We start from the raw sequence: 24,375 nt of genomic DNA, 5'->3' as shown, positions 1-24,375 counted from the left end.
TTATGTCAGTGTTGTGTTTACAGCTTGTTTCCTCTGCTCTCTAGTAAATAAAAAAAATCCTGTACTTGTTAGCAAACAGTTTGATTTACACATCCAGCAGTTACAGAGCAACATTAATTTAGAGTCATGTATCATCTGGTGCAGGTTCAGTCCAGTGTTCACTCGGTTATTGGTCTCAAACTCCTTGTAATATATCCGGCTCCTCGGCTGGGAATTGCTCCATGTTCACCAGGTTGTCACTAATTGTGTCTACGTGCTGTTTGGTGCTGGGCAGGTAGAGGAAAACAAAACTTTAAAGTTGCGAGTTGGACAGCTGAATAGTGATCTGCTCACCATAAAGCTCTGTAAAGCCGAGGGGAACTGCAGATTTACACAATAAATGTCTGTGGTTTCATCACTACCAATGACTTCACATTATGAGACACTATGACTGGATGCATAACATTTAATAACATTAAACATTACTGAAATAATTTTACATTCTTTTAACTCATCATGCCTGGTTTACAGCAACAGCCTTTTTACATGCTTGAGTAGCAAAACAATAGCTGCTACTGTACAGAACTCAGCTGCTAGGGTTTTAACCAGAACTAACAGGTTTGAACATATCATCCCTGTTTAAGTCTCTGATAAGTGCTCTATAAATAAAGATTATCATTATTATTATTAAAGTCATTTTTCCAGGAGGAAAAGCATAGTATTTCATACTTAAGTGCTCTTAACTTCCGACGTATTGAAGCATCCCTCATGTTTGTTGTTTTTCAGTCAGATGAGAAACTCTGAGTCTGAAGTGTTGCTTCACAGCTTGTTCAGAATCATTATAAACTGACATCTGTGCTCAGACCACATTGGCAGCTGTCTGCAGTGTGTGTGTGTGGGTGTGTGTGTGTGTGTGTGTGTGTGTGTGTGTGTGTGTGTGTGTGTGAGAGAAAGAGAGTTCTCGTACTCATTTTTATTATCTCTGTGGGACCTTTTCCAGCATAAATACTGACCCTGTCAGGACCTGTAGACCTCAGAGGGACCAAAGCTTGGTCCTATTAAGAAAAAACATAATTTCTGAGCTCCTGGATAATGTTAGTGGTAAGATGTGAATTGGTCATAGTTAAGGTTAGGAATAAGGAGTGAAAGTCAATGCAATGTCCCAATAAGATGATTTGCGCAAACCTGTGTCTTTGTGGTTCAGTTACTCAATCGGTTTACATTGTGATATTATGGGAAATTGTCTTCCTATTGACGACAAAAAGTAAAGACATGTTTTCAGGTTAGGTTTAGGTTAAGGTTAGCGTGAGGGTTAAGGTTAGGCCAGTAGCAACTATCGTTAAAGTTAGAGTAAGTCTCTAAGTCAATGTAATATCTGAAGTCATGGAGACACACTGTGTGTGTGTGTGTGTGTGTGTGTGTGTGTTCTTTTCTCTACTAGTGGCATGATTCGAGGCTGCAGTCTCTTTCTTCACTTTACACCAGTCAGGGAATTTAATATTTAGATCTCCCAATAAAACTATTCTGATCTTCAAGGGCACAGTTATTCAGTAAGTTTTTTATCTTTATTTTACAGGATGATGTGGGATGTGACGTGCTGACTGACCTATGTTTTCAGATGCATTATACGCATGTTGCTCACTGTCCCTGCAGAGATCACATCCTCCTGAGATGAAACAGCTGAACAGTGCTTTGACACATGTGCTCCCTGGATCCAGTCTTTTCACATGTTATCTGCAGGGATCTCATATCGGGCAGAATTAAAAAATGTATCACACAGCCAGACCATAGCTTGGGGCATCTTTGTATTGCTGCTCTGACAGCCTTGACCCCTAAAAACATATCCTGTGCTCTCACCGTGTAACCGCTGCAGAAAAAAGTGCCTCCTGTCAGCGAAGCAGGTGCAACACCTGAAGGCGTGCAACAGAAAACATCATTAATAAAAAAACACCCCTGCTTCTCCACAAACACAACCCACTGCAGCTTCTCGTTGCTTAGTATGAGGTGACAGGGCGATAGTGCACGGCGTGGCCTGTGGAGAGAAAATCTCTGCTCCGAGTTGAGCTCTAATTGAAATGAAGGAACCAGCTAAGCGAGCTGAGCAAACATGAATTTGAATACAACATCCGCCACAGGCTGGGGTCCCGGAGCAGGTGGTCTTCAAAGGACGACACTGTCAATAAACACCTGTTTAGAATAGCGTGAGGAGGAAAACCACAACCCTTGAATGGGCTGTATTGATTCCAGAGCCAGCCAATCGAAGCGTAACTGTTGCTGTTTGGCTGTGTTTGCTAACATTTTATTTTATCAGTGAAGAGCATATTGCATTATTGACAGGGGTTCAACCTCCGCGTTCTGGCACAAACAACGTCAGGCTGAGGACAAAAACAATATGTGTCTCAAGATTTATGTTGGCCTGAATCTGAATTGAATCAGACTTCTTGTATGAGCCCAGGAAACTATTACAATATCAGTTTGACCTTTTCTTTTTTCCGAATATTCTGTTGTGAAAATGTCACTGTAGTCAGCGCTCCGAGACTGACTGAGGCATCATAGTGTGGTATAAAACCACAAAGTGTCACTGGATGTATCCATCACTAGAAGAAAGAAACAAAAACATATATATATATATATATATATAAAAGTACAACCACTGTTATTTTTTGATTGATTTGAGGCATTGGACCTTTAGCAGCTGGTGAAGCAGGAGGCTCATGCAAATTAAAGCCAATGCCTCTAATGCATATATGTTATATATGCAAAGGATGGGAAAGCTTAACTTGTCATTTCTTTAAGTGCCATTAAAATGTGCATAAATTTATTCTATTTTAGAGGCATGTTTTTTTTTGTTTTTAAACGTATGTTGAAAATATACAGACTCGAACCATCTTATGTACATATCTATTTAAACGTTTAAGACACTGGCAGATCATACTGTGCATCTTGAGTGTGCATCAGTGTCTTATAACCATGTTGTCTTCGAGCGGCACCAAAGCTGTGTCCCAATTAAGGGGTCACATCCTTCATCCGCTGCATTTGAAGATCAATGGTGTCAAAGCGGATTAGCTTGTACCATTTTAAAGGCTACTTCAAACGCGGCTGACAAATCCTGTTCTTCCATTCCTAAACAATGAAGGATCCAACGGGCGGATCCCTCTCTGTCCTACCTGTCCCAGGATTCATTGCGGGCCGGTGATGAAGCTAACGTGCAAGCTGTATGGGCGGATGAACTGCAGTAAGTGCAGAAGCTCGAAGTCGGAAACGATGCAACAGTAAGAGCGAGTCAAGCTGGTGACGGTCAAATTCAGTTTGGTCTTTGAAGTCTTCTTGGTCTACTCTCCTTAGAGGCTGTTGATGTGTCAGTCAATGCAAATTTATTTGTTGTGACCTTGTGAGATACAGATGAGTTGGGCTGTACCAACCTGATGTGTCGGATATTTGTTTTTTAAGGCTGAGGCTGGGAGAGTATCCTAGGTTGCTGGTTTTGCATTATATATACTATTTTGTTTCTGGTGGCCTTTAGAAGTGTCAACCCTTCAAAATATAAAAGGTTAAAGTCCACAAAATATAAAAGGTTAAAGTCCAAAAAATATAAAAGGTTAAAGTCCACACTACAGCTCAGAAATCAAGTTATGTTAGGAGGTGACAAAATTGGGTTTAATGTCTGCATTGTTTCACTTCAATCATGTGTTAGGATTGTGTGTTCTCTGTTGTTTAGGTTTAAATCAGTCTCACACACTCTGGTCCATCATCAACAACTGCTCTCAATTATCAATAATAACCCTAACCCTAACTATGACAACAGGATGATAGGTTTCAGTGTAATTCACTCATTTACTCACTCACTGATCCACCTCAGTAACACTGGGTTCAGATGCACTGGGCCACCTCTCAATAACAATAACACCACCTTGGTATTTCATATTTATTAGACTTACAAAACCTATGGTTACTGCCTCCTACTCTGCTTGTCTATGTAAGAGCCACTGAGGTGTAGTACATATCTCTTCTTTCATGTGATCTGGTAAATATGATGCCTGAGGGTGTGAACAGTTGTAGAAAAGCAACACTGGCTTGATATGACAAAGAAACAGGCTTGACAAATATACATGTGTCCTACAGCCCAAAAGATAAAACCTTTCAGTGACTCCATGGGTGTTGGATACACAGCCACAGGAACGACATCAGGCTCCTTATAAACACTGACACAATATATTTCTGCAAATGGATGTTGGCTGTCTTTTATTGCAAATGACTCTGACTCCAGCTTCACTTGAAATCCCCTGTGCAGTCAGTGATGTACAGACACCACAGTACAGACACCACAGTACAGACACCACAGAGGTTCAAGTTTAACAGTCTTTGCAGAAGTCCAATATAGAAGACAATTTGGAGTGAATTTGCTGAACAAAGTGCCACTGTTAGACTCAGAACAAATAACAATGTCATGAGTAAATTGATTTATTACTCCTGAAAAACATCACACATAAAGATAAGCTCAGTGGCCATGATAAAAATCAGACCTGATCAAAGTGCAAGCAATCTTTCTTTTCATATGCAGTCTGTGTCGTCCCGTCACAGGAGATCTGCACACAATCTGGGACACACAAATAGATGCATGCATGATGTTTTTGCAGAGCACCTTAATATATATATATATATATATATATTAAGGTGCTCTGCAAAATATATATAGTCTCTTTAGTAATGAACTAAGTTCCTGTATTTCTTGTCTTTGTTTTATGTCATAAATTGAATATCTGTGGGTTGTGTATACATCACATTGGGCCACAGGCGAATCTAGGATTTTTCTAAATCAGGATCCACAAATTATTACATAGGGTCCAATTATTTGTCCAACATCCATGCACACTTCCTGAATCAGTAAGGTGCACAATTAGGTCATTCATTGAATACTGTTAGCTCTATAACTTTGATTCAAAGCCATACATCATTTAATGTCTTTTGAAAATAAATAATTGTTTAAACAAAGATAATAAAATGATTAACATATTGAATAAAACATATTGATAGTATTGTTAATAAATGTCTAGTTTTTATGAAAAAGACTATTGGCAGGACAGAGCACTTCATGGGGCCAATCAGATTTCACCCTGGGCCCCCCTGGCCCCACCCCTGGATCCATTCCTACATTGGGCTTTGAAAACCTGATGTAGATTTGATGGACAAAGACAAGACAGATGAATCAACAAAACAAGGTAATTGAAAGAAGCTTTGGATATTGGTTTGATATATTTTTATTAAAAATGATTAGAAACAATTTTCAAAAAAATCATTAGGAGCTTTGACATCTAACTGTGGAGCTAATGTGACTTTTCTATCCTATAAAACTGATTCAATCAGATCAACCACCATTCGTCACACTCTTCATCTGAGCTCAGTGGGAGCCATCTCTCATCAGCTTTTTGTATTACATAAAAACTGGGCTGCTTTTAAGTTTCAGACAAAACAGTTCAAATGGAGCTTCATTACGTAAAACACCAAAGTCAAACTCTTCACATCATTTAACACGCACCACATGAGCAGTGTCTGACGCCTCCGCTCAGGAGGCGTCTGTGTCAAAAACTACTCAACAGATACGAGTGACAATTCCTGAAAAGGGCCTGGGCCAAGATAGAGCTCAACACAGTAGTTTCTGGTGTGGATCCATAAAGCACAGTACATTTCATTAAAACTTTTGTAATTTACTATATATTCAAATGTTGACATCATCTCACTGCAAACAATGCACACAGTAGCACACTGTACTGGAGGTGGAGTGGCCGATGTTGTGAACATCTATGCAAGTGATGTGGTTAGATGGACTGATTACAATCTCACTTTTGCATGAATATACATCAACGTGTGTCTGTATGTTTGTGTTTTAAACAACTTGAAACGGAAACATTGTGTGACTGAAACTCTGTCTTTAATGTCTTTATTTGCCTTGGCTCTTTGCCACTACTTGCAATGCAGCAGTCTTAAATAAAACATGTAATGACAGAGGGAGCTGAATGGAGGCTTCATGAAAATACTGCTTCTTTTGACCTGTCAGTCACCTATTGGTGGCAGCAGAGGCAGAATGGCTGGTGGCAAAATAAACAACCCTTTCTCCCATTTTGGATGAATGAGACATCTCCAGTTCAGTCTTTAATTTGTGTCCGACTGTTTTGCCTCTTTAAAAAGAAGTGGTTTACTGTTTACTGTTTCATTCAATTTGTTGCCGCAAATGTTTGGGATTTTATTTCCCTTTCTATTTGATGAAATGTTACATACAGGAGAGAAATGACAAGACAGACCATACCCCATTGGCTGGCACAATTAACATAAGGGGGAAACATGAGATATTATATACAATGTGACAGCAACATGAAATAAACAAACAGAAAAAAGGGAAAGCAAATGTATCATGTGCATGTGTAAGAGAGGCCATTTGGCTTTGTAGAGTTTGTGTGTGTGTGTGTGTGCACAGGTGTAGAGCCAAGTAAAAAAATACAAAATAAATAGTCTACGGGGAGGAAAGGCAAATGTAATGAGAAAAAACAAAAACAACAACAACAAAAAAGCTAAAAATAGAGTACGGTTTTCCGCATACTTTCTTTTCAAATTTGTATAATTGGAGGTGTCCTTGCAGAGGTGTCATGCGATGCGGGGTCGTAGGTAGGCTGATATAGTTTTTATTAATTGTTATATCCTTAATTAAGTTAGTTTGTTTTTGCATTACTCGTTTTTTTATATAATACTTCATCGATTCAGATTTATCGATAATTTTTCGCGTGTCATAATTTAGAGGTTTCCCCTCCTCAGCAGTCCCCAGACCTGATTGGGAAAGAGCGTGTTCTAGTGGGGAGAGGGATTCAATTTTTATTTTATTCTATTTAATACATAAAAAATACATAATAAGCCAAAAAGAGAAGAAATGAGAAACATAATGCCATATATGTTACGAGACAGATTCTGTGGTTTGGTCCCGTAAACACAACTGAGCAAAGAGTCTAATGCTGTAGTGTGACATATCTTCAAACTGCAGTATACATAAAATACATCAAACAGTTATGTCCTAAAATATTTTTATGCCTGATTCTGGGAAAGTGGGAACCTTTCCCCCAAATTACTGCATTTCTTTAACCGAATCCCACACATTTCATACCTTATCTCCTTTTCATAACTAATGTTGTAATAAATAACATAATATGTTTTCACATCCATTCTCAGCGCCTCCCCTGAAATATTTTGAAGCCCCCTTGAGGCCCACCTCCCACTCTCAACACTTCTACTCATCTGTATGATGAAACTGCATTCCATCTCTTTAGCCTTATCAGCTAAACCCCAAAAGTACTGGCATTGATTTCATTCCCAAATTAAACACCTTTGAGTCTGGTGGGAGGTAATAAAATCAGAGTTGAGCTCTCCGACAATTCACTTATTGACAGAGGGATCCATAAGGACTGCCATGCTGCATCCTAATGGAATCCCTGTGACTGCCGGTCACCTGAACCATTATTTATTAATGTTAACTTCACACCATCTACTTGTGTTACTGAACTTACAAAAGCAGAGCCAAAACAAAACCTGTCAATGTCACATCATTTAAATGGCCGTCCTGTGACACGTACACACACACCAATTACACAATCACTGCCAGTAGCTGGTCTTAGCAGTTGAACACCCAAAGTAAACCTTATGAAAAAACCCTGACTCTACATGAACCCATATAGATAGATACATAGATAGATCAACTTTATTGTCTACATCAGTGGACATTGGCCTTTGCCTCCCCCCAAAATGAACCAAAAGCACATACATGACACAACACCATTAAAAAAATGCAAAACGTATGATATACAAAATAACAGTGCAACATACAAAAGTACAATGGACAGGTAGCAGCAAGGTGTATAAATAACAGGGAGGGAAGCACAGGGTCAGCTGCCAAATCCAAACGACTGCTAAATATTTTAACTGGATCGTTATCCTCATCAATACAAAATATATATATATATATAATCAATGTCAAATAAGCTAACATGTTACTTATATTATAATACCTTGCCAAACACTGATTAAGCTTGGTAAAGAAGAACACACTGCCATGTTTCTACAGAAGCCCAGAAATGCCAAAGCAACATTTGCTCTATTTAGGGCCTTTCAACTTTCTATGTTACCTGACGACCACAAGGGGGAGGGGGAGGAGAGGGGTGTTCAGTTGGTTAAATTCTGCAACCTCACCACTAGATGCCACTAAATTTCACACACGGAACCTTTAACAAAGTGATCATATGTGGTTGCTGTTCTGCTTTATCTTTAAGTTATTCCTCTTTTGCATCTGCATCCACTCTGCTCTGAGGTTTACAGTCAACAGACTCGTCTTTTTGTCCTGGTGTCTGACTGATCTCACTACAAACTTCAAACTACGTCTTACTGCGTCATCAAGAGTGGATTAAGTACCAAACCACCACACAGAAATTGGCCAATTTAACTGGTCATCGCTCTTATATTTTTACTGGTCACCCTCTAACATGGCAGTGCAACCACTGTCGATTCCTTGGAAACCACAAATTCCAGGACGCAGGGACACTAATAAATTACTTGTTAGATCAATAAGTCACCAGACTCTAGGATCCATTTGTAATTGTTTGCATTTTAATAGTACACAGACATTCCCAGCAGTATTTGAATATATTATTTATATTTGGATATTTATAAAAAAATTCTTCCTGTCACACATGGCAATGTAAACAAAATAAATATATGGTATATATAAATAAAACAATTGACCTGAAAATAGAGGCAGTTTTTTTTCTTTCTTTTAAGCTGCCATGTTGTGCAACTGTGCCCCTTATGCACATGCACAGTGTAAAACAGTGTCACAGGATCATCCACATTATAATGTCAAACAATGTGACTAATACTGGTCTTCACATAATATAAAAGCTTCTGTCTCTTCTGAGATAAAATCCCACAAATGCCACAATGATTTTAAATCGTTATAGAGCAGCATTGCTGTTTTCCTCCACGGTGATATCTGTCACACCGTGAACCTGAGTGAGCTGCCTGCAGTCCAGTGAAGCCAGTAATTTCCTCGGCCCGGGCAGGGTGGGGGCGAAGTGCTCGGTGAGTGACACGGAGGCATGGCTGCCAATATCTCTGAGGGTAGGACAGGAAATGACAGCGGCAGTCACAAAAGAGAAAGACAGACGAGGTAGATCGGGGAAAAAAGGGCAACAATATAAGGTGCATTTTTCTCCTCACCCGTAAATAACCTTCCGGGCAGCTAGGAGGCCCTGTCCTTCGAGGTGGAATATCACTGCTTTCAGCACCTGTGGTAGTGGGTTTGTAAATGAAATGGTCACTGCCATCTTCTCCCCTACCACGGCCTTCCCTACCGGCTGAGTGAAAACAAAACACAGAGAGAAAACACTGTCAGACTTGAAATTACACTTTTTGTCATTTTACCGGAAATTGTTTCCTGTTCAGGGGATTGGCCGACCTTTATGATGAGGTTTGGAGTCCTGAGCCGAAAACTGAACTGAGTGGCCAGGACCTGCTGTGTTTCTTTGACTCTGCCGGACAGCGTCAGCATCAGGGCGGCCTGGTCTATCAGCTGGTCCTTGTAGTCTTTGTACTCCAGGGACCACTCCAAAACATTCACTGTAAACAGGAAGGAACTAATTGTGTTCAGTGTGATGTTGCAATGATACATATATATATCTTTTTATTTATACGTACTTTCTTCTCTTCTTCCACTTCCTTAAACATATAAAAACAACAGAAAAAAGACATAAAATGCCTCCATGCTGCTCCTGTGGTGTCATCCAAGTGTCTGTAAGCCCCGACATTCACATTCGACTCGAGACAGCGTCATTTACACCGTGTTTTAAGCCTAAATGTCCTCTGATATACTCTTTGAGCTGCATTCACTTGTGGATCACTGCTGACATTTAGACTAAAAATATGGTGTAAATTACCTTATTTTGAGTCATATTTGAATGTTGGGGCTTCCGGACACTTGGATGACACCACAGGAGCAGTATGGAGGAATTCAATGTTTTTTTTCTGTAGTTTTTTTTACGTTTGAAGAATCGGTTACCAGTTACTTAAATTGTATTGGATTTGGCTGCAACGCTGTTTACCCCTGAAACTCCAAAAGTGTTTTGTGGAATCAAACACTTCACCCACCCCTCCATCAGTATAGTGGTGTGTAGATAATGAGTGAATTTCATTTTTCGGTGAACTATCTCTTTAAGATGGTAAAAAATGATTATTCTTTGTATCAGTTTTTTTTACACGAGATTCTACTGTGTAAATACAATCACAGATTAACAGTTTTTAGAACTCTTAAGCCTTTAACGCCACAACCTCCATGTTCTTCCTGAAAGCCACCGAAACCCATCCACTCACCCTCATTGGGCAGCACATCTATTTCTACAACGTCCTTCCTGATCGTGGCCTTGTGGACGCCGGTGTAGTACATGACTGCCACCTGGCCGTGCAGGAGGATCGTCCGCTTCTCTGAGCTACTGTTTCGCAACGTGATGGTCAGCTCTGCATCTCCTCCCATCTCAGGGCCTTCACCGTCCATGGTCACTTCTACAGAGACGTCCTCTGCTGTGGGAGACGAATAGGCCAGGGCCTTGGAGCCGTAGCGACACGCCGATTCCACAGCAATGCGTTCCGCCTCTGTGCCTGAGAATGTCCAGAAGTTAATCCAAAAAGCAATGAGGTATGAACATGTCAAGCCAATACAACATTTTAATGTGTGCATTTTTGTTGGAAGATACCCTCTGGATGTTTGTAAAGGTGTGTGATGTCCCTGCGTTCATCGGAACCAACGGCCTTGGTGCTGATCTTGTGGCCCACAGTCTTTTTCTCACTGTAGATTTGATTGAAGGTCCCATCGATGTTCCTTTGCCAGTAGATCTTATCACTGTTTACCTGAATGTGCACAGAGGGGAGAAACACAGAGAGAGAGGGAAGTTAGAAAATAAGATAACAGATGGAAAACTGTCAGGCATCTTCTGATGTCTACCATATGGCTCATTATTAGTACATGGTACACGCAGAGTGCACAAACACAAATCAAGAATATTAGTAACATCAGTAGACCTCATGTCTAGTCGCTCATTACAGGTCTTGTATCTGAGGAATAACTGTGTTTATGTTCTTTGATTCTTTTGCATTCATTTTCACTTATTTCACTTCATGAAAGTGTAGTACAGAATTTCTGAAGTGCTGGTTAAAGACACATTTTGTATTCCACAAACCTCAGCAAACACAAACGGACAGTCATGTTTGAGGTAGACCTGACCATTGCGCACAGCAGTGAGAGAAGCAGGGCCGCAGCGGAAGGTGCCTTGGCTGGTCTCCTGAGGCGTGGCGTCGACAGCTTGCCAGCCTCCGTTGCCCGGAGGCAAGTCTGCACGAGCCATCCAGCAGTCGGTCCACACGTGGAAGTTCCTTCAGGAAAAGAACTGAAGGTCAGTCTTGATAAACCAGAGCAGGGTTTCTCCAGAGTCTTAAATTGTCTAAAATGTCATAATCAGACTTTTTAAGCCTTGAAAGTCGTTAAAAACGTTAAAATATCACCTACTGCATCTGGAATATGTTTACGTAAGGCTTAATTATCTTTCATTTAACACTACTTCCATTGTGCTTTAAAATTCATGTATTTATAGAAATGTTTTGGCGTTTGTAATGTGTGTGTGTGTGTAGTTCTTTCTCAATGATACAGATATTAGCACGCAGTAACAAAACTACAAACAAGACTAATGTGGACCTGATGACTGATAGGATATTTCCCAGCATGGCTGTGGGAAAAACTAGGGATCCCTTCTGGCTATGTCTGTAGTATGTGAGTAAATGAAGGATTTCAAAGGGCTACTTTATCTTTGAATTAGGTGAACTGTAAGTAATCCTGGGAAATTTCACTCATCATAGTAAAAAACTCTTAAAAGTGTGAAGTCAATTCTACAATGTTAAACCTGCAGAAACCTTGCAGAGTGTTGTGCGTGTCATGCTGAGTAAACGTTCGTCATGTGTGGCAGAACACACCAGATGGAGTCGGCATTCAGGTGAGCTAAAGGGTCCAGATTCTCATCCAAGTACACGTCTGTCGTCAAGGAGACGTCTGTGTCGTGAGCTGAGCTGAAGTTGGTCACAGTTCGACTGGGGATGCCCAAACACCGTAACACTAAGTGATAAGACAACATGGGTCAAACACGTGTCAGACTAACCCATGATAAGAAAATCAAAGTCCAGACAATGAGCTCACCTGTCGTGAATACGCCAGCAAACACCCAGCACTGGCCAAACTTAACGGGAGTGCCGCTGTTGGTCTGGTATTCCTTCAGGATCTCCACACTTCCACTCCACATCGTCGGACTGGTCCCACCATTATAGTTTCCTGACCAGTTTCCCTCCACGACACCACGGTCATCAGGGGAGTTAATCTGGATAAATAAAGTTTTTAGTTGTTTTTTTATTTTATATCTAAGTCTCCTGCTCAGGCTGGAGCAATAAACAACAGCTCCATTTGTGTAGATACTCAGACAACTCTCTATTCCCACAAAGAACGGGCTTCAGAGTCTGCAAACAGACGCTAACAAAATACTATACGCTCTTCTCTGACAGGAACATGAACAAAGTAACAGAAGTTTAGTGTGTGATGTTGAGATATTTCACAGGATTACTGAAAGCTGGTGTTACTAGAAAAGGTCTGAGGATCAATTCAAGATGATTCATCCTCTGCAGTGATACAGAGACATTTCACAGAAAGAAATGTGGACCTTTCTGCGGCAATAGAGGAAACTAAGAGGAGCAAAATGAATGAGTCATGAAGGTCTGTTCATGCCAATCCATCCAATAGTTATTGAGATATTTCAATCTGGACCAACAGAACGACACAACATACCCATGATCAACAGGTTTATGATCCAGACTGCAGCCAGCCACTTAGGGGCAATCAGGATGCTTTGGATCATTTTTGGGGGACCCGTCATGTCGTCCATCTTCATAGACAGTCTATGGTCTGACCACATGTGTAGTGAGCTGTTTGCAAGTAGGGACTATTATTTGTGGATCTACTTTGCTTGTTTGCTCCAGTTTTTACAGATCAGGTGTAAATGAAAAAGGAATCAGCGCAGTCTCACCATGGCTGATATAATTCGCACTACATTAACCGGGTCTCCCCAACCAGATGGAGGCGTCTCACTCTTTTCCAGGACATAAAGGCAGGCAGCAAGGATCCCATCGTCAAACTGAACCCAAAACAGAGAAGAACACATGTTGTAGTTGGGTAAAGCAAGTCAGTCTCTGCTCTTCAGGTGTGGAGACAACACAGCTCACTCACATGCCCATAGTTCCAGGTCCTCATTCCAATTTGATTCTCTGTGCCATAGTAGATATGTCCGTCTTGGTTCAGGACATACTCCTGCCTCTCCTGCTCAGAATCCATGAACACTGTGTCATCTGAGAGAGAGCAAGAAAGTACAGCTTTCAAATGGAAATAACAGGGAATCATTCTGAGCAGTCGGGGAAATGTCTAAATTCTAAGCTTTTTGTCAGATGCAAAACTTTTACCAGTACTATGTCCCTGTAGTTTCACAGTGATAGAATCAGTACAGGTAAAATAATACAGGTCACAATACAAAGTAACTATTTGAGTCTGTCTGTGTCTGTGAGTACTGTATTTAAATTGTTATGAAGTAGATATTAGGCAAACGTCTTATTATGCTGTTTCTTCATGTATTTGCCTCCTACACGTGGTTGTGAACACTGTTCTGGTATTGTCAAGGTGAAGAACGTGAAAGTGACAAGTATGTTGTTGGAGTATGAAGCTTTTTAATTATAATCCTTTTAATGGTTTATTTTATTAAAGGAAATGATTAAAGCTAGAGTTGGTCATCATTCATTCAGTCCGAATGAACTGATTGGTCGTGTTTATTAAAGTCGTAGGAGGGCCACAGACATATTAATCTATTGATGGCTATCAGGACATGAAGAGGCTTTCAACCAATAAGAAAAATGTTTCAGAAACAACTTACCAACCTTATCTTTAAGACAACTGGAAAGATTGATATCACTGTCATGTCGTGTTCATTTATTATAAGGCTTGTTAACTTGGCACTCAACGATAACATAATCTACCTACCACCATCTCTTAAGCTCATTGAGTAACATGTTATATTTTGTTTGAATGTTAAATTAAAGAGTGAAAACAACATTTCACTGGACCATTCCTTTGTTCTGGGTAGTTTCGAGGCAACTATAGCCGCGACTAAGTTACTGCTGTTTTGTATGAATCAAATAAACACGATATAACATGATTTTATGTCTATGTTTTTTATGTTTTATCCTTTAATGTTTTCTGTTTTTAGTATCTAGTATATCAGTTTACCTTCACACCAGGGGTTGAACAACATGTAAATGTCATTAGCAGGGTCATGTGTGGAAATGGCCTGGCCTTGTGAGTTGGTCGTTTCCACTGTGAGTTGATATCGGCCAATGACCGCTGTGGGTGGAGAATTCACTGACAGTTTTATCCTCTTGTTATCCTGTTCCACAATGGCTGCTTCCCAGCGACCGTCCTCCAACCCTTCCACCAAAGGGATGATGACATGGGTTCCCTTTGACACTGTTGGCAGGGGCCCTGTGGAGGAGAGAGGAGACATGCATGACACACAGCACACGAGAATGGGCAGCATGGGCAGTGTAGAACACCTCACAGTTCAATCACTGTATTTTTATATTCCACAACAGTTCAGCCCCCCTCCATTAAAGCCATGCTGCACTCCTTCCCTGTCATGTAAGTTTGAAGAACCAGAAACCAAATACAAAGAATCCAGAGGGTACTGTCCTGACAAGCTGTTCACTCACACACACACACACACACACACACACACACACACACACACACACACACACACACACACACACACACACACACACACACACACACACACACACACACACACACATACATTCACACAAAACAGGTCATGACAGCATCTGATCTCATACTATAAATGGAATCTTTGCTTTGGCAGCAGTTCAGCCTCTGTGTTCCTGCACTGTGCCGTGACCAATCCTGATGTGTGAAGGAAACTACCAAACACAGTGTACCCTATAATCAAGAAACTCACAATTTTCCAAATCATATAAAACTTATGAGAATGTTGCTTAGCAGCTAAACTACTGAACATTCCCCTCTAAGGCAAGGTAAGACAAGTTTCTTAATATATGAGCCTTTAGAGATGAAGCAATTCAAAGTGTTTCAGAAAGGCATGGAAATACATGTAAAATAAATCAATAAGAAGACATTAAACTTATATTAAAACACAAATAAACATGCAATTTTTGTTAAGTCACAGCACACAAGAGTGTTTTAAGCCTTGATCTAAATTAGCTTGACAGTGTTTGCATATCTCAGATATTCAGGAATCTTAAAAAAATTTAAAGTGGCTTCACCCTGCTCGTGTTTGATTCTGGGACATGGACCAGATGACATGAGGGGTTTTGATGCAAGTAAATCAGAAATTGACTTTGGTCTGAGACCCATTAATGCTTTATAGAAAAGTAAAGGGATTTAAAATTTTAAATCTATCCTTTAATTTAGTGAATAATCACACCAATATTTTTGTTGAAATTTCAAATCCACTCATCAATTTGTTCAGTACACCTATTCAGCAAATGTAAGCAACTTTAGTTGCCTGGTAAAACTATTATGTAAGAGTTGTGTTTCATCCTCATGAATATGTTAAGACAATCTATTGCATCATCTGAGCACGGGGAAGCATGTAGTTTGAATAGACAAGGCCCAAGAATGGAACCTTGAGGAACTTTTTGTTTGCTCAGATTCATAGCTACTAATTCGACAATCCACACAACATTTTTGTTGTATCTTTTGGTCAACTATGTAGAATGCAGAGCTGAGGGAAATTGTTGATGCACCACACAAATAATTGAATGAAATACAACCTTTTCACTGGTCTCCAATGATTCATTGACACTAGATTAAAAAGATGTTTGATAACCATGGTCTTCAGGGTTATTGAAACTGAAGAGAACTATTTACTGTGGAATATTCAGATGCTACACAGTAAAAATTGTCTTCAAGAAGCTTGTAGGCAGAGTGTCAGGGCTGCAAGTTAAATACCTTTTGTGTTGAGCAATTTGTGTCAGAATAGTCTTCTGTGAAAGCACAGGTGACAAAGCCATTGTCAAGCAGACAGGAGACAATGGCAAATTGTTTGTCGCCTTTTAAGTGAATGTGGATAACTGCAACCCACCCTGGCATTTATCCTCTGTGGGTATGACCTTGTCTTTATTTGTTGTTGTGTTTAAAAATAACAGAAGTCACAATGCTGGAATTTCCCCATGAGATGTGCATTCTGATAGACGGACTGCTGATTTTGTGTGACAACTGGAACCAGAGCCTGCCCTCCTTAATTTAGAGAAAAGGCCATTGTGAACAGAAACAAATGAGCCATCGGATTACACCGAGCAAGAAACCAAAAATCCGCAGGAGACACAAGGACAGCAGACTGAGACATCTGGTGACGGTGAAGCAGCGGCGTTGATACTGCATGTCTTGATAATATTAATTCTTAAATATTTTCTGAAGGTATTCATCGTCCCCAGAGGATGATGCTTTCTGACATTTAGATGAGAAGATAAATATTAGTTGCATCCAGGAGGACACTGCTACTGGCCAAGAAATCTGAAATAAACAACCTCCTATAAAACCAAAAACTCTCTGTGTTTTGCATGAATCAAACAAACAAGATACTGAGATGTTAATTAAGGCGCCTTCAGACATGATCCTTGGAAAAGGCCGTCACTTGTTTGAAACGTCATTAACATGCCCACTAGCTCGTGATGAATCCTCCGGATAATCTCCTGCTGTGTTCTCCTATGGGCTCACTCGGACATTACCTGGAGTTTTTACAAGCAGGAGGAACTCCGCAATTGTCTGGACCATCTAACTCAGATATTTTCGTTCTAAAATACAGCCACTCCGGATAAATTCAGGATATTATCTGGAGTTCAGTGCATGTCTGAATGTAGCTTTAGTGACCTTTGGTGTTCGTACGTATCAAACAAACATCTTCCATGAGCTTTAGCAGTGTTGGTAACTTTGGACAGAGCAAGGCTAGCTGTTTCCAGTTATGTTATGCTAAGCTAGCTGCTGGCTGTATATTTATCTGTTTGTTTAGCCCACAAATGTAAGTATGGTATCAATATCTTCATATGGCACATTGCCTAGCCAAGCCTAGCTCCTAGATGTCAGACTACTCAACTTGAACACCCCAAAGCCTAAATGTCAACGGAGTGCTTGAGTCCGGTTGTCATGAATTTCTCTGGACACATTTATGCTCCTTGGGTGTAAAGAGCTTTTTGTTTCTCTTAACATCAGGGTCTTTCGCCTAAAGAAACCTAACATTAGTCGCTCTGCAGCAGTTAAACTGATCAAGCTGTGATTAGTTTCATGTCGTGGGGCTTACTTCTCAGAAAACATTGTTTGCACTGAGTTCAGCGTCGTGTCGGTACATACGAAAAACAAGGTCTGATCCGAGATATGAGAGGAGAAAAACAGCACTTTCCTATTTGACGGTTTGTTTTGAAAGGATTTACTCACCACACAGAGCAGTGGCGTGATTTTCAATAGCATAAAAGCTTTCATTATCTGCAGCTGCTATTGTCCTTCTGCTAATTGCTGGTATGACAGATGGCTGAAGATTATTCATGATTGGTCTTATTTTTGTAATTACATAACATTGTGCACGTCATAATCTGAAACAACATTTCTTTTTCTCTAAAATGAACCATAAAGAGGCAAAGGGAGGCTGGGTTTATCTTTGTGACTTTGACAATCATATATTAAACTATGCATTTTCCCCTCAGTAGTAGGCAATAAAGATAGGGTAACATTTTCATTCCTATTAATAATGTAATGCATAGCTTTTATGTCAAATAGATATTGTAATTATCCTCCAAAAGCTTGACTTGTTATCGCACACGGCTGTAATTGTTGGATCTATATCGCTCGGTCCTCTCTGCCTCACAGCGCTCGACACAAAAGGACGGAGGGGAGGAGAAGAGGCAGAATTGAAGAGAGGGTGAACAGCTGGCAGACTGAGGCTCAGACAGTTGGTAGTGGCAGCGTTAACGGGGAATTGTCTGTATAGATTTGACTTTTTTTAGTTAGCTCAGGACTGAGGCATCTATAAAACACTCTACCTGGAGCATAGCAACCAGAACGGTTACCATAGCAATAGCATCTAAACCTCTTGCCCAATTTCCCTGAATCAATCTGTCTCCTCCAAACAGCTTGCGGCATGTGAGCATTAAAGTAAAAACTTCTTGGTGGCACATCATGCTTGTTCCAACTCTGAACCTATTCCTCCTCCATCACTGCCCAGAAAGAGGAGCTCTCACTGTGCAGCTATGCAAAGGATTTCTTAAAGGGTCAGGGAAGCATGTGAATGTGCTGTGGTCACACTTGATTGTGCCCGTCCAGTGTCACACAAGGCCTCGCGATTAGAGGCCAGTCATGTGGGAAGTTCATACACTGTATGAGTATTCAAATACATGGCTGTTTCCGTAATATTATCTTTATCTATTTTGTTCTTACCGCCGACAAGCAGGTTTTCGCTCCTAGCTGTTTATCTATATCTATATATTTTATGTTTTGTTCAGGTTTTTTTCCGAGACACTTGGTGGCCCGATGCTGTATATGTCAGGAAAAAACTCAAATCAGGCCCATGAAGTGAACTGATATTTATGAGTTTGTGAAATTTGGCGCAGCTTGATTGAATCTAAGGGGACTGTTGGACCTGGTACATTCTGAAAGTATCTGTCTTTATAATGTTATTCTAACGTCCATGATGATACGATACTGACTGAAGAGGTGAGGTGTGGCAGTGCACAGTTTCTGCCAGGAACTAACCTGTTTTAAGCTCAAGGTGAAGTTTGTCAGTGCTGGAGTCAAACGGTCGAGACAGGGTAATCCACATCTGGAAAGTCTGCCCTCTGCGGATAATAAAGTTATTACTCTGGTAGAGATTTGTGTGATGCTCTGTGCGGATCACTCCGGATTTGCTTTTCATCAGGTCTATCGCTCGCACTTTGAGGAGGAGTTCTGTGAAAACAAAGATATGGGGAGGGAAGTGTTATCGTAGGCCTGGCATTTATACTGTGTGATAACATGATTGTGAGCCCTCCGAGATGCCAGTTACCATCAAGCTCGCTGTCGCCTGTCACGGATTTCTCGTTATCCACCTCGTCCTCCTTCTCCAGCTCATCAATCCCTGTGACCAGAGTGTCAGTGATGTCATCGTCCTTTGGTTTGGGACAGCAGCACGGACACACCTTCCGCAGCCACCGCCGACATGCATTCTCTGTCTGGGCGTCGCCTTCCTCGGGTTGTTCTTCCTCTGCGTCGTCATCAAAGCCGCGAGTGACAGATGGAAAGCGACCCACTGCACCGCTGGCTCGGATTGAGCGTGTTTCCACAGGCATCCTGAGAAGCAGACGGTCACAGTTAGGAAATCGAAAGTTTTGTCACAGATTATTCACTGTTATCCGAATTTTTATACATGCAGCTGCAGACCAAGCTGCCTGTAAAATTAATTAAAATATTTAACACGGCTGGAAATGTGTCACATGTTATTAAACAAAAGCAGTAAACTAATCTCTAAGTTCAATTCCTTGATACAAGCTTTGTGTAAATGGTACAGCTGAGTGTAGCATCACTTTAAATCTGTCCTATCAAATACATGCTCAAAATGTGGACTGACAGCACAGAGATGACCATGAACATATTTTTATTTTTGAGAATTAGATTGAGAGTGAGACAATTTATATGTGAGTCCTTCATGTGTTGACAAATCAGCTAGAAGGAATATCACAAAAGAAGCACATATATTGTTGGTATTTTATTCTGTCTTTATCCGTGAAACTGACAGAAATTCTTACTACTTCTAAAACTATTTACCTTAATTTCTTCTCTTCTATTTCAAACATTTATCAATTTAGCTATTTCCACTTCATCACTGTTAGCTACCTAAAACTGTTTAATAGGTAATTTATCATTTACTAAATTGTAATTAATCATCAATAGTAATAATACCGTAACTTTATTTATAGAGCCCTTTTCAAAGTTCTTTACAATAAAAACTGATTAATCAGATTAAAAGCATAGAGAATAAAACAAAGTGAAAGCAAAGTGACTTAAAATGTCAGGGTTAAATCACTTAAAAGCTACTTTAAACAGTTGGGTTTTCAACAGTGTTTTAAAAGATGAGATAGAGTTTGCAGCTGTGATCTCGGCAGACAGGTCATTTTAAAGTCTATAAGGGCCCTGACAGAGGCTCTGTCCCCTTAGTTTATCAGTCCAGCAACAACCAGGAGTGATGCTTGTCTTCTGAGGGAGCAGGGAAGGACATCGGGCAACAACAAATCTAATAGGTAGCTTAGGAAATCTTAGAACCGACTCTAAAGGAAACAAATAGCCAGTGAAGAGAAGCCGGAATTTGTAAGTGCAACTGATGTTGACTGGTTATAAAAGTAACAGATTAACGATTTAACAAAGACAAATGGTCTATTCCTTGAAATGTACTACATGTGATTGAATTAGATTTAACCATTGCTCATTAGATTTCATCCAGTATTAATTGCAACACCCTGTGCCCTGGTGCTACAGGTGACTATATATATATATATATATCATTTTTTTAATTCTAATTCTAATTTCTAATTTTGTCATGTTGTTGGTTTATGACAACTGACAACTTTAGAATTACTCTCAAGTACCCCTCACTGATTTATATGAAGAGACAAGACATGAGAAAATTGGTTGTATAGTGTCGCATTAATATTCCTCACATGACTTGCACAGTTCTCTTGCATCAGTAATAAGACATATTTATCAATACTAATTTTATCCTTCACAGAACAAGTCGTACATGTATTCTGAATTGGTCATCCTCATCCTGTACACACACAGAGCTAACCCTGGTGGCAGGAAGCAGGAAGGATGCTTTGCCTCTGTGATATCATCAGGACTCATCTGGAGCTGATTCACCGATGCTGAATTACAGTCTGATTTATGAGTCATTGAGAGCATCCAGGAAGTCAACACATGCTCTGATTTACAACTGTGCTATGAATAAAACTATCATTTCTCTACGTGGAAGCTCAAAGCTCCAGGCTTTGTCGCCTCTTGTCATATCACCTCTTGACCCCAGAGGTTAGAGTCACATTTGTCACGTGATTTCCGCAAAAGCCGCACGACAAGATTCTTCAATTTCATCCTTGCTTTGGTTTGTATCTTTCTACGATCACTTCCACCTTTCAGGAATGCCAACAAACCACTGTCAGCCCCTCCCACATTCCTCAGGAACTGTGACTGTTACATGAAGCAACAGCGATCCCATGACTGAATGTTTCTTGGCTGCATCCTCGCCTGCACTTTGAGCTGTCCACTTGTGATCGGATCACAATGATGGTGGAAAACGCCATGTCTGAACAGGGCCAGTGTGTTACCCACTTATTCATAGTGTGCCAATGCCAGTGTGCGATACTGTTGTGAGGAAGCGCCTCCTCCCAGCTCAGGATTGTGCGTCATGACTGCTGACAGAGCTGAACAAAACAAGGTGCAATGAAAATATGTATATAACAACCTGATAAACATGCAAACTAATGGTTTTTGGCAGGTGCACCTGGTTCACATCTGAGTTTAGCAATGTTAACGTTAGCAGCTACAATGACTTTGTGAATGAATTTACTTGTAACACTATTTTAAAAATTGATTGATCGTTTAAGGCTATTTTTTAGCAAACATTCTTAAGTCCCTTTTCTAGTTATGAGATATAAGATATATGATATGACAGATACGAATAGTTGTCTGTTTTAAAAGAAAATGTAAACCTGAAAATCTTTAAACAGTTTGTCAGACAAACCAACAACACACAATATTTTTTGATTTAGGGTTAGGGTTAAGAAAATAATAGGTGGATCAACCCATCATTACAAGTAATTGCAACTGAGACTGATTTAATGTCATAGTTTTCCAAGGACATTTTAATTAAAGTGAGCGATCCATCCATTATCTATAGCGCTTATCCTTTGAGGGCCGTGGGGGGAGCTGGAGCCAATCCCAGCTGAGATGGGGCTAGAGGCAGGTTCCAGCCTGAAAGCATCACCAGTGTATCACAGGACCAGCATATTATTTTATATTATACATCCAAATAACCAATCACACTCACAATCATATGCCTATGTTCAATAAACCCAATCTGCATGTCTTTGGACCATGGGAGGAAGTGTTGGACCAACTGATCAACATTCGTCCTTAAAGCCATTCCACCACCAAATAAAATGGTTTGACAACGTGTGTTTCTGCTTTAGCCTTCATCACAACTATTATAACTGGGAATCCTCAGTGGGCTGTGACTGCAGGGTGGGACCCTCCCAAAACATTAAAGTGAAAATGAAAATCCACCATCACACCTTCCCCGGTGCCAGAAACACAGGGAGGGGCTGAGGAGAAAGAATGTGTGGAATTACTCTCCATATGGTTGAGGTTACAGTGTGATGGCAGGACATCTCAAAAGTGAGCCGCCCACACAGATCAATAATCCTCCTCCCAATAATCTGTTCCAAACATAAACAGTGTGCACTGCGCTGTAATCTAGATGCAGAGGTATAACCCTCACCAAGTCGGCACAGCAGCGAGAGTGAGACTCTGACACATTGCGGATGACATGATGCCTGATAGCTGAACCCGCTGTGACACTAGACTCTCATCGCTCCATCATCTGCTGTGTTACATTCTAACAACTCAACGCACAATTTCTCTGACTCCCACCGGCCTGTGTGCCATAGTCTGACTGATTGTGTCCAACACGCAGCGTGAGCCCATATATACAGTGCACAATCAAATCCTACATACATGTGAATATATAGGTCGAGGGAATTTGGTCCGAGGTCAGATGAAGTGGAATCTAAGTTTGCTTGCATGACGTCAGCAGCACATATACACAAGTGCTGCTGACCACAGTTGGAAAGTTTCCTCCAGGAGGGTGATGATCTAGTAAACTACAGATACACTCATGACCTGTTTTCCCTCAGGGCCGCTGAGGTTGATCAACTGAGACAGAAACAAAAGGATCCTCACAGATGTCTAGTTTACATCAGAATGAAAGCATTCACATGGTCCCATTTATGATTTGCTGACTTTGTTACGTTATCCCATAAAATATTTACTGGCCCTCAGGAATCCCCTCCACTCAAATCAGGGGATTTCAAACAGATTGAATACTGTACCGCTTTGTGAGTGAAGACTGAAAATCTATTCAAACCGATTAAAAACAAAGTCAGATTTAATCATGCAGGAATTGACAGAACTCAACACTATTGAATGCATCATCCTGGCTTTGTAGTAAGACATTGTTGCAGAGCTACATTTACAATTGTCTTGTTATCCTATAAATCCAGGAAATTACTCTGGCCAAAAACAAACATCAGTACAGTGTCACTAGATATTCTATATAACAACTTAAAGTCATATTGATCGAAGGCTTAACGATCAGTATATATAGACAAGATGTGAAACAGCTTATTCCAACTCACTTGGTTGAATGGCAGACGGAATGAGACAATGCAGACTGGAGGAATTATTCTTCTGTTCGCTGCTGCAAGTTCAGGCCTCCTTTAAATACTTGTGAGCTAAGACGGAGAGGACACGCCCTCCTGCTGCACAGACACAAGGCAGGTCAACTTAAGTCATCTGGGGTAGGGCACAAGCAAACTTGCTCCCCATGTATTCTACGCTGTACCTTATTTTAGTGCAGTTAGTGCATATTAAGCCACATATTTGTGATACCAGCTCCAGTCAATCAATGTCTTATCGCTGAACTATTTCTCATAAGTTGTCCGACTGCTAGTTGTAAATATCCCAGAAAACAATTATTCATGATAGTAATGATAGATAATAGCCTGCTATTATCTATCATTACTATAACTCTTTATTTACTTTTATTATTGTAGTCCACGTCCAAGCTTGTGATCCAGACTTCTCATTGATTCCCTCAAGCAATGATTTTATGTTGTCATTGTCTGTCTGTCTGTAGGATTACACAAAAACTATTGAACAGATTTTATTGAAACATGGTGGAAGGGTGGGGTATGGGCCAAGGAAGAACCCATCCAGATCCAGGGTTGGAGCCAGAGATTTTGTAAGATAGTTTGTTCACATTTTCACAGATAAAAATCTGGAACATTTGTTTGTATGCGCTCTACTGTGGGCCATTTCAGTTTAGTTCCGACAAGGAGGTTTTTGTCTGTCTTTGTTTGTCGGATGCAGAAACCACTGGATGGATTGTCATGAAACTTGCT

At 40.4% G+C, this 24,375-nt stretch overlaps 1 protein-coding gene across 1 annotated transcript; it reads right to left on the bottom strand.

The window, feature by feature from the left end:
* Positions 1-8,436: 8,436 nt before the first annotated feature.
* LOC117760063 (protein-glutamine gamma-glutamyltransferase K-like) lies at positions 8,437-23,731 on the bottom strand. Its single transcript, XM_034582797.1, has 14 exons — positions 23,611-23,731; positions 19,215-19,498; positions 18,926-19,117; positions 14,375-14,626; positions 13,328-13,446; positions 13,128-13,235; positions 12,251-12,428; positions 12,031-12,169; positions 11,244-11,436; positions 10,761-10,914; positions 10,381-10,665; positions 9,470-9,630; positions 9,232-9,368; positions 8,437-9,126 (listed from the first exon to the last, which is right to left on the bottom strand). The coding sequence occupies exons 2-14, from the start codon at positions 19,495-19,497 to the stop codon at positions 8,967-8,969; spliced, it is 2,361 nt and encodes a 786-aa protein (XP_034438688.1). The 5' UTR covers position 19,498; positions 23,611-23,731; the 3' UTR covers positions 8,437-8,966.
* Positions 23,732-24,375: the final 644 nt, after the last annotated feature.

This window comes from Hippoglossus hippoglossus, chromosome 4, assembly GCF_009819705.1.
Source record: "Hippoglossus hippoglossus isolate fHipHip1 chromosome 4, fHipHip1.pri, whole genome shotgun sequence".
In the NCBI taxonomy this organism is placed as follows: Eukaryota; Metazoa; Chordata; class Actinopteri; order Pleuronectiformes; family Pleuronectidae; genus Hippoglossus; species Hippoglossus hippoglossus.
The sequence above is the reverse complement of the archived record's forward strand: the minus strand, read 5'-3'. Positions and strand labels throughout refer to the sequence as shown.

Excerpts from the sequence above, each read along its gene's own strand:
- LOC117760063 (XM_034582797.1), bottom strand. The coding sequence starts at position 19,497 with ATGCCTGTGGAAACACGCTCAATCCGAGCCAGCGGTGCAGTGGGTCGC. Across the intron at positions 10,915-11,243 it reads GTCCGTTTGTGTTTGCTGAG|GTAAACAGTGATAAGATCTA; the intron begins GTTTGTGGAATA and ends GTGCACATTCAG. Across the intron at positions 9,369-9,469 it reads CTCCAAACCTCATCATAAAG|CCGGTAGGGAAGGCCGTGGT; the intron begins GTCGGCCAATCC and ends GTTTTCACTCAG.